Here is a 15,573-nt window from a genome sequence, read left to right as displayed (position 1 = left end):
CAGTATTCATTTCAGGGCAGTGTACACAATTAACTATCATTTATTGGTTTACCAGAAGCTATTTTGAGAACTGAACTGCCAGTAATAGATAAATGGGTAAGACTACAGTCAGTACTCGGGGATATGTGTTCCAATATTGAGTCATATGCCAAGTATAGCAGTGTCATATGATATTAATAAAATACAGGTATGCTACGACCTCTCACCCTGAAGTGAGTGTGGTAGGTCAGACAGGAAGCCATTAAATAAATATACTGGTACTGGGGAAATAATTCATTCAGTCATATACACACATGTAAATCAATATCTCTTGTGCATGTGTTATTCATAATAATTTGATTAGAGGAAGTTTAGAAAGAATTCATACATGCAATTTGAGAATGACTATATATTATATATGGGGAAACAAGAAGAAAGGCAATGATACAAAAGTGTGAAATGAAAACAATGATAAAGATATAAATATCACAGTGCTGATTGTTGTGATTGTCGCATAGTTAGTCAAATTGGAGGGTCTACAAATCTTAAGTCAATCATTGTTATATGTTAGCGACACTGATTTATATTGTACTTTGTATTCACGAAGACGAGTAATTAGGTTTGGAGGGATTAGGTTTGGATGGATTAGGTTTGGATGGATTAAGTATGGATGGATGAGAAAATGAACTTGCAATATATTCTGTGTACAAATAGGATCCCTTTGTAATATTGAAGGTTCAGGAGGCAAGCCATGGGGATAATACAATTCTTGACAATTGGTTTAAATAGCCATATAGAGAAAGATTAACTTTACCCATAATGCTATGCGCAGATCTTTAATATGATTTCAACCAAAAATTAATCAGGTCTGCAAGTGGATTATCTCAGAGCATGTGGTACATGGTCCAAATTTTATTAAAATAAATAAGTAGTTCTTAAAATCCGGAAATACTAAAAACGACACTGGGATTAATACTTCATGTGACATGACTTACAGAGAAGATTTTTTTGCAAATTAAAAATTGAACGAATAAATACCACAGAAAGCCTTACTCATATTGTTGGAGATAAAACCAACAAAAATATGCTAATTATATGTAAAAGACATGCACCAACTTATACCAGTATGTTAATGATATGTAAATTACCAAGAGATTGATAAGTGGAGAGATGAATCTATTCGATCATAAATTCAAATAACACATCTGATTTTCATTAGGAAATATTATGTTTCATATACACCTTAACCTCTCAGAATCAACCTAACATTACCTGAACCTGGGCCAAATGCATCATTGTCATGGCAGCCAAATAGTAAAAATGATGTTGTTGACATAATGACAAACACTGGAGTAAATGAGATGCTGCTAGAGAGTAGTTGGTTGTCTGGCAACAGAGTTCTGACAGCGTGATTAGAAGTCTACAAATAAAAATAGTGAAAATCTGTTACAAGCTCATACATTTGGGAATTAGAATCTCAATGATATCAACTGATGGAATGCACAATTTTACACAATTATGTCTATGTGGCTCTCAATGAAAATCTTTTAAAAAATAATAATCTAGCAGTGGACATGAAAATGACGTAATAAAAAAGTAAAACTCAATACATTATATTTTATTTTATTATGAGGTTCTTAATGATGTGACAAAGAAAAGTGTTGGAATATTATGCCAATAACCTGGATTGTGTTCAAAATGGTCATGTAGTTTACCCAAACTGAGGAAAAACAGGTACCCATACAGATTTTTACATTTTATTTTTTTATATAATGATTTTAAATCATTCAGACAACAATCGAATAACATGCAAAGTTATTTGTCAGTTCATTTGAGTTCAATGGAATGTTAATGAAATTCTGCCTATTTGGCTTTCCACCGAATTAGAAAAATTCGATTTCTAGTGTCCTGCATTTTTAACATTTAGATTATATTACTGTAATTCACTTGTACAGCATACAGCAAAATGAATTGAATATAATTCAATCTGTACAAAGTGCAGCAGCTCACCTTGTCACTTAACCAAGACAAATTGACCACATTACAATAATTGTAAAACACCCACATTAAATAGTGTATAAAATACAAATGTGTTTTTATTTTTAAGATATTATTCATGGTGAATGACCAGCCATTAAAATGTCTTGTTACCCTGTACATACTAGTCATCTAAAGGTGCACTGTTATAGCGTCCTGATAACAACAGTATTCAGAAAACATACAGTTAGCTAGCTTTTTCTATCATCTCTCCAGTTTTACCTCAACTATTACCATTTTTAAGGAGAAACAAAGAAAACTTTTAATGCATGTATTCTGCTACTTTACAACACCAGGTATGGTGTACACCAGTGTATCCTTTCATTGGATTACTCACCATGTATGGTGTACACCAGTGTATCCTTTCATTGGATTACTCACTATGTGTGGTGTACAGCAGTGTATTTTTTCATTGGATTACTCACCATGTATGGTGTACAGCAGTGTAACCTTTCATTAGATTACTCACCATGTGTGGTGTACATCAGTGTAACCTTTCATTGGATTACTCACCATGTGTGGTGTACATCAGTGTATCCTTTCATTGGATTACTCACCATGTATGGTGTACAGCAGTGTAACCTTTCATTAGATTACTCACCATGTGTGGTGTACATCAGTGTAACCTTTCATTGGATTACTCACCATGTGTGGTGTACATCAGTGTATCCTTTCATTGGATTACTCACCATGTATGGTGTACAGCAGTGTAACCTTTCATTAGATTACTCACCATGTGTGGTGTACATCAGTGTAACCTTTCATTGGATTACTCACCATGTGTGGTGTACATCAGTGTATCCTTTCATTGGATTACTCACCATGTATGGTGTACAGCAGTGTAACATTTCATTGGATTACTCACCATGTGTGGTGTACATCAGTGTAACCTTTCATTGGATTACTCACCATGTATGGTGTACAGCAGTGTAACATTTCATTGGATTACTCACTATGTATGGTGTACAGCAATGAGTCCTTTTATTGGATTACTCACCATGTGTGGTGTACATCAGTGTATCCTTTCATTGGATTACTCACCATGTATGGTGTACAGCAGTGTAACATTTCATTGGATTACTCACCATGTGTGGTGTACATCAGTGTAACCTTTCATTGGATTACTCACCATGTATGGTGTACAGCAGTGTAACATTTCATTGGATTACTCACCATGTATGGTGTACAGCAATGAGTCCTTTTATTGGATTACTCACTATGTGTAGTGTACAGCAGTGTATTCTTTCATTGGATTATTCACCATGTATGGTGTACATCAGTGTAACCTTTCATTGAATCACTCATCATGTGTGGTGTACAGCAGTGTATCCTTACATTGGATTACTCATCATGTGTGGTGTACAGCAGTGTATCCTTACATTGGGTTACTCACCATGTGTGGTGTACAGCAATGAGTCCTTTTATTGGATTAATCACTATGTGTGGTGTTCAGCAATGAATCCTTTCATTGGATTAATCACCATATATGATGTACACCAGTGTATCCTTTCATTGGATTACTCACTGTGTGTGGTGTACACCAGTGTATCCTTTCATTGGATTACACCAGTGTATCATTTCATTGGATTACTCACTATGTGTGGTGTACAGCAGTGTATCCTTTCATTGGATTACACCAGTGTATCATTTCATTGGATTACTCACTATATGTGGTGTACACCAGTGTATCCTTTCATTGGATTACTCACTATGTGTGGTGTACAGCAGTGCAACCTTTCATTAGATTACTCATCATGTATGCTGTACAGCAGTGTAACCTTTCATTGGATTACTCACTATGTGTAATGTACAGCAGTGTATCCTTTCATTGAATCATTCATCATGTATGGTGTACAGCAGTGTATCCTTTTCATTGAATTACTCATCATGTATGGTGTACAGTTGTGTATCCTTTCATTGGATTACTCACCATGTATGGTGTTCAGTAGTGTATCTTTTTCATTGGATTACTCACCGTGTATGGTGTACAGCAGTGCAACCTTTCATTGGATTACTCATCATGTATGCTGTACAGCAGTGTATCCTTTCATTGAATCATTCATCATGTATGGTGTACAGTAGTGTATCCTTTTCATTGAATTACTCATCATGTATGGTGTACAGTTGTGTATCCTTTTATTGGATTACTCACCATGTATGGTGTTCAGTAGTGTATTTTTTTCATTGGATTACTCACCATGTATGGTGTTCAGTAGTGTATCTTTTTCATTGGATTACTCACCGTGTATGGTGTACATCAGTGCATCCTTACATTGGATTACTCACTATGTGTGATGTACAGCAGTGTATCCTTTCATTGGATTACTCACCATGTATGGTGTACAGCAGTGTAACCTTTCATTGGATTACTCACCGTGTATGGTGTACATCAGTGTATCCTTTCATTGGATTACTCACCATGTATGGTGTACAGCAGTGTAACCTTTCATTGAATCACTCACCGTGTATGGTGTACATCAGTGCATCCTTACATTGGATTACTCACTATGTGTGATGTACAGCAGTGTATCCTTTCATTGGATTACTCACCATGTATGGTGTACAGCAATGAATCCTTTCATTGGATTAATCACCATGTATGATGTACACCAGTGTATCCTTTCATTGGATTACTCACTGTGTGTGGTGTACACCAGTGTATCCTTTCATTGGATTACTCACTATGTGTGGTGTACAGCAGTGTATCCTTTCATTGGATTACACCAGTGTATCCTTTCATTGGATTACTCACTATATGTGGTGTACACCAGTGCATCCTTTCATTGGATTACTCACTATGTGTGGTGTACAGCAGTGCAACCTTTCATTAGATTACTCATCATGTATGCTGTACAGCAGTGTAACCTTTCATTGGATTACTCACTATGTGTAATGTACAGCAGTGTATCCTTTCATTGAATCATTCATCATGTATGGTGTACAGCAGTGTATCCTTTTCATTGAATTACTCATCATGTATGGTGTACAGTTGTGTATCCTTTCATTGGATTACTCACCATGTATGGTGTTCAGTAGTGCATCCTTTTCATTGAATTACTCATCATGTATGGTGTACAGTTGTGCATCCTTTCATTGGATTACTCACCATGTATGGTGTTCAGTAGTGTATTTTTTTCATTGGATTACTCACCATGTATGGTGTTCAGTAGTGTATCTTTTTCATTGGATTACTCACCATGTGTGGTGTACAGCAATGAGTCCTTTTATTGGATTAATCACTATGTGTGTTGTTCAGCAATGAATCCTTTCATTGGATTAATCATCATGTATGATGTACACCAGTGTACCCTTTCATTGGATCACTCACTGTGTGGTGTACACCAGTGTATCCTTTCATTGGATTACTCACTATGTGTGGTGTACAGCAGTGTATCCTTTCATTGGATTACACCAGTGTATCCTTTCATTGGATTACTCACTATATGTGGTGTACACCAGTGTATCCTTTCATTGGATTACTCACTATGTGTGGTGTACAGCAGTGCAACCTTTCATTGGATTACTCATCATGTATGCTGTACAGCAGTGTAACCTTTCATTGGATTACTCACTATGTGTAATGTACAGCAGTGTATCCTTTCATTGAATCATTCATCATGTATGTTGTACAGTTGTGTATCCTTTCATTGGATTACTCACCATGTATGGTGTTCAGTAGTGTATCTTTTTCATTGGATTACTCACCGTGTATGGTGTACAGCAGTACAACCTTTCATTGGATTACTCATCATGTATGCTGTACAGCAGTGTAACCTTTCATTGGATTACTCACTATGTGTAATGTACAGCAGTGTATCCTTTCATTGAATCATTCATCATGTATGGTGTACAGCAGTGTATCCTTTTCATTGAATTACTCATCATGTATGGTGTACAGTTGTGTATCCTTTCATTGGATTACTCACCATGTATGGTGTTCAGTAGCGTATTTTTTTCATTGGATTACTCACCATGTATGGTGTTCAGTAGTGTATCTTTTTCATTGGATTACTCACCGTGTATGGTGTACATATCAAATCAATCAAGGACTAAATCTAGCAAATAACACCGAATTAACGGCAAGGTAAAGACTATGTCTAATTATAGTAAATACGTACTGCGTGCGGACTAAATCTAAATTTATTGAATGGAAACCGTTTTAACGAACTGCACAAGTTCTCTGGTGATGAATTGAAATGTTTTGAACCAGCCACGGAGGATGAAATAATTAAAATTATAAAAAAATCGTCGTCGGTTTCGTGCGATTTGGACTGTTTACCCACTAATATATTAAAAGATGAAAAGATCCTTTCTATCCTGCTTTCACCTATAACAGATATCATAAATGAATCACTTCGCACTGGAAGTGTTCCTGAGAAAATGAAATGTGTGCTGATTAAACCTCTGCTCAAGAAAGCATCGTTGGATTCAAACATGCTGAAAAATTATCGACCGATTTCTAATTTGTCTTTTATATCTAAAGTCCTTGAACGTGTCGTTGCATCCAGAGTGAAACAACATTTAGAGAATTATTCGTTGTATGAAGAGTTTCAATCAGCGTATCGGACCGCACATAGCACTGAAACGGCTCTTTTGCGGGTCGCTAACGATGTACTATGCAGTATTGATAATTCTAAGAATTCAGTTGCTCTCGTACTTTTGGATCTTTCAGCCGCTTTTGATACTGTGAATCACAGGATTCTCATCGATAGGTTGAGATCAAATTTTGGTTTAAATGGTCTCATCATCAAATGGTTTGAGTCGTATTTGAGTAACAGCATTCAAAAAGTGAAAATTGGAAATGTATTTTCTGATATGACGTCTATATTAGAAACCGGTGTTCCACAGGGCTCCGTCTTAGGGCCATTATTGTTCTCAATGTACATGCGTCCATTGGGCGAGTTATTGCGACGTCACGGCGTAAAATATCATTTTTACGCCGATGACACACAGATTTATTTATCGGTTTCTGAAGATGATCAAATTCGCGCCCAGGTGATACTTCAGACATGTATTCAAGACGTTAGCGATTGGATGTCTTGTAATTTCCTACTTTTGAATGTGTCGAAAACTGAATTTGTGTGCATGTCGTCTCGGAGATTCTCACAAGACTCGTGTCCTTTGTCTAGTATCGCAATTGGTGAAGAATTGGTTAGTGCTTCGTCAAGTGCTAGAAACTTAGGTGTCTTGTTTGATTCGCAGCTATCTATGGAAACACACATTTCTACTATTTGTAGATCTGGATATTCCCATCTAAGAAATATTAATCGTATTCGTAAATCATTATCCCAATCTGATACTGAAAAGTTGGTACATGCATTCATATCTTCTCGCTTAGACAGCTGTAATTCATTATTGTCTGGTCTCCCTGTAACTAAGATAAAACCTCTTATTCGTGTACAAAATGCAGCAGCCCGCCTTGTCACTCGTGCTCGAAAATATGACCACATTACAGACATTTTTATTAAACTTCATTGGTTACCAGTTGTACAAAGAATCAATTTCAAATTACTTTTACTAGTGTATAAATCTTTGTATGGTTTTGCCCCAAATTATCTATGTGAATTAATCGAATTTTATGTACCTAGTCGTAGTTTAAGATCTGAATCAAAGTTTCTTATTAAAACTCGTCAGGTGTGTAGTAAAAAGTCCAAGGTGTTATACAAAGACCGTGCTTTTGAAAATTTAGGTCCTAAACTTTTTAATGAATTACCTCTGTCTGTTCGTTCTAGTCCTTCAGTAGACATTTTTAAATCCAGACTGAAAACGCACTTATTTAAATGTGCTTTTAATATTTGACTGATTGTTTATTGTATCAGCGCCTTTGATCTTCATATGTTGGAATTGTTGCGCTTAATTAAATAAAGTTATTATTATTTATTATTATTATTACATCAGTGTATCTTTACATTGGATTACTCACTATGTGTGATGTACAGCAGTGTATCCTTTCATTGGATTACTCACTATGTGTGGTGTACAGCAGTGTATCCTTCCATTGGATTACTCACCATGTATGGTGTACAGCAGTGTATCCTTTCATTGGATTACTCACCGTGTATGGTGTTCAGTAGTGTATCCTTTCATTGGATTACTCACCATGTGTGGTGTACAGCAGTGTATCCTTTCATTGGATTACTCACCGTGTATGGTGTTCAGTAGTGTATCCTTTCATTGGATTACTCACCATGTATGGTGTACAGCAGTGTATCCTTTCATTGGATTACTCACCGTGTATGGTGTTCAGTAGTGTATCCTTTCATTGGATTACTCACCATGTGTGGTGTATAGCAGTGTATCCTTTCATTGGATTACTCACCGTTAATGGTGTTCAGTAGTGTATCCTTTCATTGGATTACTCACCATGTATAGTGTACAGCAGTGTATCCTTTCATTGGATTACTCAGTGTGTATGGTGTACAGCAGTGTATCCTTTCATTGGATTACCTACTATGAGTGGTTTATAGCAGTGTATCCTTTCATTGGATTACTCACCATGTATGGTGTACAGCAGTGTGTCCTTTCATTGGATTACTCACCGTGTAAGGTGTTCAGTAGTGTATCCTTTCATTGGATTACTCACCATGTGTGGTGTACAGCAGTGTATCCTTTCATTGGATTACTCACCATGTGCGGTGTACAGCAGTGTAACCTTTCATTGGATTACTCACCATGTGTGGTGTACAGCAATGTAACCTTTCATTGGATTACTCACCATGTGTGGTGTACAGCAGTGTAACCTTTCATTGGATTACTCACCGTGTATGGTGTTCAGTAGTGTATCCCTTTCATTGGATTACTCACCATGTGTGGTGTACAGCAGTGTATCCTTTCATTGGATTACTCACCGTGTATGGTGTTCAGTAGTGTATCCTTTCATTGGATTACTCACCCTGTGTGGTGTACAGCAGTGTATCCTTTCATTGGATTACTCACCGTGTATGGTGTTCAGTAGTGTATCCTTTCATTGGATTACTCACCATGTGTGGTGTACAGCAGTGTAACCTTTCATTGGATTACTCACCATGTGTGGTGTACAGCAGTGTAACCTTTCATTGGATTACTCACCATGTGTGGTGTACAGCAGTGTAACCTTTCATTGGATTACTCACCATGTGTGGTGTTCAGTAGTGTATCCTTTCATTGGATTACTCACCGTGTATGGTGTTCAGCAGTGTATCCTTTCATTGGATTACTCACCATGTGTGGTGTACAGCAGTGTAACCTTTCATTGGATTACTCACCATGTGTGGTGTACAGCAGTGTATCCTTTCATTGGATTACTCACCATGTGTGGTGTTCAGCAGTGTATCCTTTCATTGGATTACTCACCGTGTATGGTGTTCAGCAGTATATCCTTTCTTCCTATGTTGACAGTGTATCAACATTTCATTCAATAATTTGTATGCTTCTGAAGTTTCTCCTTTCATCCTCAATACAATACACTTTCTGAGAAGAAATAGAATGACATTGTGACAAGGCAAGAACCTTTCTGATTGGTCTACATGGTAGGCATTTGGCTTCAGTTACCAATTTGGCAACCATTCCTATGTTTGGAAAAGTGGCTATTAAATCATGGTGATAGAATTAAATCAATGAAGTGCTAAAACAAAATAATTTACATTATTCACCTGTAGAGGGCTTCTACCTCATCAATTGAGACGATATTAAGAACAGCTTGTTCAGCTGCAGTCCACTTTGCATGATGTATTGCCCTGGTAAAAGATATCTGTTGTTCTACCATCATCCATAGCTGAATAAAATGAAAACATAATAAATAAATACCAATATACCTATTACAGTTAAATTGAAATGTTTTCTGGTGGATCTAATACAAAAAATTTAAATATAGTTAAAAAATTTTAAAATCACAAATACTTCTAACCAGAAATGAATGTGCTGATATTTTACCCAAGAAAATAGGCTGTTTACATGGATAACACACATGTTATCATCTCTTATAGATAGAGGTTCAACCAATGAATTGTGGTTATAGCCGTGACATTTGGCGGGTAGTGAGTTTTCCCATACATGTGGTGAGAGGTGGGTTTAGCCCTAACATGTGGTGAGTGGTGGGTTTTGCCACAATATGTGGTGGTTGGTGGGTTTTGCCACAATATGTGGTGAGTGGTGGGTTTTGCCACAATATGTGGTGAGTGTTGGGTTTTGCCACAATATGTGGTGAGTGTTGGGTTTTGCCACAATATGTGGTGAGTGTTGGGTTTTGCCACAAGCCACAATATATGGTAAGTGGTGGGTTGAGCCACAATATGTGGTGAGTGGTGGGTTGAGCCACAATATGTGGTGAGTGGTAGGTTTTGCCACAATATGTGGTGAGTGTTGGGTTTTGCCACAATATGTGGTGAGTGGTGGGTTTTGCCACAATATGTGGTGAGTGTTGGGTTTTGCCACAAGCCACAATATATGGTGAGTGTTGGGTTTTGCCACAATATGTGGTGAGTGGTGGGTTTTGCCACAATATGTGGTGAGTGGTGGGTTTTGCCACAATATGTGGTGAGTGGTGGGTTTTGCCACAATATGTGGTGAGTGGTGGGTTTTGTCACAAGCCACAATATATGGTAAGTGGTGGGTTGAGCCACATTATGTGGTGAGTGGTGGGTTTTGCCACAATATGTGGTGAGTGGTGGGTTGACCCTAAAATATGTGGTGAGTGGTGGGTTTTGCCACAATATGTGGTGAGTGGTGGGTTTTGCCACAATATGTGGTGAATGTTGGGTTTTGCCATAAGCCACAATATGTTGTAAGTGGTGGGTTGAGCCACAATATGTGGTAAGTGGTGGGTTGAGCCACAATATGTGGTGAGTGGTGGGTTTTGCCACAATATGTGGTGAATGGTGGGTTTTGCCATAAGCTACAATATGTTGTAAGTGGTGGGTTGAGCCACAATATGTGGTAAGTGGTGGGTTGAGCCACAATATGTTGTGAGTGGTGGGTTGAGCCACAATATGTGGTAAGTGGTGGGTTTTGCCACAATATGTGGTGAGTGTTGGGTTTTGCCACAATATGTGGTGAGTGTTGGGTTTTGCCACAATATGTGGTGATTGGTGGGTTTATCCCTGATTGCAACAGCATTAGTTTAAAAATTATCTCTACCAGAAAATTTAAAAAGCTAAATTGCACAAAATCTTTTTTTTTTAAATCAAAAAATGAATTAAAAAATAATTAAATATTTTTTTTTAAATAATAGTTAGCCTAACAAAGATCTTATTTTGATCAGATTGTTGTTACCTTAGAATATTGAGAATGACTGGGACATGTTTTCTTCATGTAGTTAATAACATCCAAAGCAACATTGTAATATCCTTGTTCAGCATGGAGTTTAGAGAGATGACAGAGAACCACACAAACAGCCTCACTATCCACAGGTGAACTTGACCTACCAATATGTGGTGAGTGTTGGGTTTTGCCACAAGCCACAATATATGGTAAGTGGTGGGTTGAGCCACAATATGTGGTGAGTGGTGGGTTGAGCCACAATATGTGGTGAGTGGTGGGTTTTGCCACAATATGTGGTGAGTGGTGAGTTTTGCCACAATATGTGGTGAGTGGTGGGGTTTTGCCACAATATGTGGTGAGTGTTGGGTTTTGCCACAATATGTGGTGAGTGTTGGGTTTTGCCACAATATGTGGTGAGTGGTGGGTTTTGCCACAATATGTGGTGAGTGGTGGGTTTTGTCACAAGCCACAATATATGGTAAGTGGTGGGTTGAGCCACAATATGTGGTGAGTGGTGGGTTTTGCCACAATATGTGGTGAGTGGTGGGTTTTGCCACAATATGTGGTGAGTGTTGGTTTTTGTCACAAGCCACAATATATGGTAAGTGGTGGGTTGAGCCACAATATGTGGTGAGTGGTGGGTTGACCCTAAAATATGTGGTGAGTGGTGGGTTTTGCCACAATATGTGGTGAGTGGTGGGTTTTGCCACAATATGTGGTGAATGTTGGGTTTTGCCATAAGCCACAATATGTTGTAAGTGGTGGGTTGAGCCACAATATGTTGTAAGTGGTGGGTTGAGCCACAATATGTGGTAAGTGGTGGGTTGAGCCACAATATGTGGTAAGTGGTGGGTTGAGCCACAATATGTGGTGAGTGGTGGGTTTTGCCACAATATGTGGTGAATGGTGGGTTTTGCCATAAGCCACAATATGTTGTAAGTGGTGGGTTGAGCCACAATATGTGGTAAGTGGTGGGTTGAGCCACAATATGTTGTGAGTGGTGGGTTGAGCCACAATATGTGGTAAGTGGTGGGTTTTGCCACAATATGTGGTGAGTGTTGGGTTTTGCCACAATATGTGGTGAGTGGTGGGTTTTGCCACAATATGTGGTGAGTGTTGGGTTTTGCCACAATATGTGGTGATTGGTGGGTTTATCCCTGATTGCAACAGCATTAGTTTAAAAATTATCTCTACCAGAAAATTTAAAAAGCTAAATTGCACAAAATCTTTTTTTTTAAATCAAAAAATGAATTAAAAAAATAATTAAATATTTTTTTTTAAATAATAGTTAGCCTAACAAAGATCTTATTTTGATCAGATTGTTGTTACCTTAGAATATTGAGAATGACTGGGATATGTTTTCTTCATGTAGTTAATAACATCCAAAGCAGCATTGTAATATCCTTGTTCAGCATGGAGTTTAGAGAGATGACAGAGAACCACACAAACAGCCTCACTATCCACAGGTGAACTTGACCTACCAAGGCTACTAGAGTAACTATGGTTCATGTTCAATAATATTTGAGAACACAGACGAGACATCTCACTGAGGAATGATTGAAAATACATGTAAGATTTACAGACACAGACGTGCACTCAATTTCATGATTTGTTTCTGCCACATGCATCATTTCTGGTTTCAGCCAAAAATACTGAGAAAATGATATAAAAATGGCAAAACAATAAATAAAAAAGGGTCCAAAAAGAAAAAAAAATACTCACTGCACTAACTTTGAAACATAAACGGCAACCAGCTTGCATGCATTGATTCAAACTCACCTCTGTCCATACAACTGCGACATAGCTGACTGCATTGATTCAAACTCACCTCTGTCCATACAACTGCCACATAGCTGACTGCATTGATTCAAACTCACCTCTGTCCATACAACTGCCACATAGCTGACTGCATTGATTCAAACTCACCTCTGTCCATACAACTGCCACATAGCTGACTGCATTGATTCAAACTCACCTCTGTCCATACAACTTCCACATAGCTGACTGCATTGATTCAAACTCACCTCTGTCCATACAACTGCTACAGAGCTGACTGCATTGATTCAAACTCACCTCTGTCCATACAACTGCCACATAGCTGACTGCATTGATTCAAACTCACCTCTGTCCATACAACTGCCACATAGCTGACTGCATTAATTCAAACTCACCTCTGTCCATACAACTGCCACATAGCTGACTGCATTGATTCAAACTCACCTCTGTCCATACAACTGCCACATAGCTGACTGCATTGATTCAAACTCACCTCTGTCCATACAACTGCCACATAGCTGACTGCATTGATTCAAACTCACCTCTGTCCATACAACTGCCACATAGCTGACTGCATTGATTCAAACTCACCTCTGTCGATACAACTGCTACAGAGCTGACTGCATTGATTCAAACTCACCTGTCCATACAACTGCCACATAGCTGACTGCATTGATTCAAACTCACCTCTGTCCATACAACTGCCACATAGCTGACTGCATTGATTCAAACTCACCTCTGTCCATACAACTGCCTCATAGCTGACTGCATTGATTCAAACTCACCTCTGTCCATACAACTGCCACATAGCTGACTGCACTGATTCAAACTCACCTCTGTCCATACAACTTCCACATAGCTGACTGCATTGATTCAAACTCACCTCTGTCGATACAACTGCTACAGAGCTGACTGCATTGATTCAAACTCACCTGTCCATACAACTGCCACATAGCTGACAGCATTGATTCAAACTCACCTCTGTCCATACAACTGCCACATAGCTGACTGCATTGATTCAAACTCACCTCTGTCCATACAACTGCCTCATAGCTGACTGCATTGATTCAAACTCACCTCTGTCCATACAACTGCCACATAGCTGACTGCACTGATTCAAACTCACCTCTGTCCATACAACTGCCACATAGCTGACTGCACTGATTCAAACTCACCTCTGTCCATACAACTGCCACATAGCTGACTGCACTGATTCAAACTCACCTCTGTCCATACAACTGCCACATAGCTGACTGAATTGATTCAAACTCACCTCTGTCCATACAACTGCCACATAGCTGACTGCATTGATTCAAACTCACCTCTGTCCATACAACTGCCACATAGCTGACTGCATTGATTCAAACTCACCTCTCTCCATACAACTGCCACATAGCTGACTGCATTAATTCAAACTCACCTCTGTCCATACAACTGCCACATAGCTGACTGCATTGATTCAAACTCACCTCTGTCCATACAACTGCTACATAGCTAATTGCATTGATTCAAACTCACCTCTGTCCATACAACTGCCACATAGCTGACTGCATTGATTCAAACTCACCTCTGTCCATACAACTGCCACATAGCTGACTGAATTGATTCAAACTCACCTCTGTCCATACAACTGCCACATAGCTGACTGCATTGATTCAAACTCACCTCTGTCCATACAACTGCTACATAGCTGACTGCATTGATTCAAACTCACCTCTGTCCATACAACTGCCACATAGCTGACTGCATTGATTCAAACTCACATCTCTCCATACAACTGCCACATAGCTGACTGCATTAATTCAAACTCACCTCTGTCCATACAACTGCCACATAGCTGACTGCATTGATTCAAACTTACCTCTGTCCATACAACTGCCACATAGCTGACTGCATTGATTCAAACTCACCTCTGTCCATACAACTGCCACATAGCTGACTGCATTGATTCAAACTCACCTCTCTCCATACAACTGCCACATAGCTGACTGCATTAATTCAAACTCACCTCTGTCCATACAACTGCCACATAGCTGACTGCATTGATTCAAACTCACCTCTGTCCATACAACTGCTACATAGCTAATTGCATTGATTCAAACTCACCTCTGTCCATACAACTGCCACATAGCTGACTGCATTGATTCAAACTCACCTCTGTCCATACAACTGCTACATAGCTAATTGCATTGATTCAAACTCACCTCTGTCCATACAACTGCCACATAGCTGACTGCATTGATTCAAACTCACCTCTGTCCATACAACTGCCACATAGCTGACTGAATTGATTCAAACTCACCTCTGTCCATACAACTGCCACATAGCTGACTGCATTGATTCAAACTCACCTCTGTCCATACAACTGCTACATAGCTGACTGCATTGATTCAAACTTACCTCTCTCCATACAACTGCCACATAGCTGACTGCATTGATTCAAACTCACCTCTGTCTATACAACTGCCACATAGCTAATTGCATTGATTCAAACTCACCTCTGTCCATACAACTGCCACATAGCTGATTGCATTGATTCAAACT

The 15,573-nt window shown here is 38.7% G+C and overlaps 1 protein-coding gene across 1 annotated transcript in view; it reads right to left on the bottom strand.

Moving 5' to 3' along the window:
* Window positions 1–15,573, bottom strand: part of LOC102806345 (anaphase-promoting complex subunit 5-like) — a 47,968-nt gene that overhangs the window by 10,821 nt on the left and 21,574 nt on the right. Inside the window, exons 12-15 of the mRNA XM_085492540.1 lie at window positions 12,583–12,799; window positions 9,648–9,769; window positions 9,349–9,465; window positions 1,252–1,399 (exon numbers count right to left, since the gene is read on the bottom strand). Of these exons, the coding sequence (XP_085348666.1) occupies window positions 1,252–1,399; window positions 9,349–9,465; window positions 9,648–9,769; window positions 12,583–12,799 (604 nt within the window). The remainder of the gene's footprint in view (window positions 1–1,251; window positions 1,400–9,348; window positions 9,466–9,647; window positions 9,770–12,582; window positions 12,800–15,573) is intronic.

The sequence above is a fragment of the Saccoglossus kowalevskii genome, chromosome 17, assembly GCF_978046115.1.
Source record: "Saccoglossus kowalevskii chromosome 17, keSacKowa6.1, whole genome shotgun sequence".
Classification (NCBI taxonomy): Eukaryota; Metazoa; Hemichordata; class Enteropneusta; family Harrimaniidae; genus Saccoglossus; species Saccoglossus kowalevskii.
This window is presented reverse-complemented; position numbering and strand designations above follow the sequence as displayed.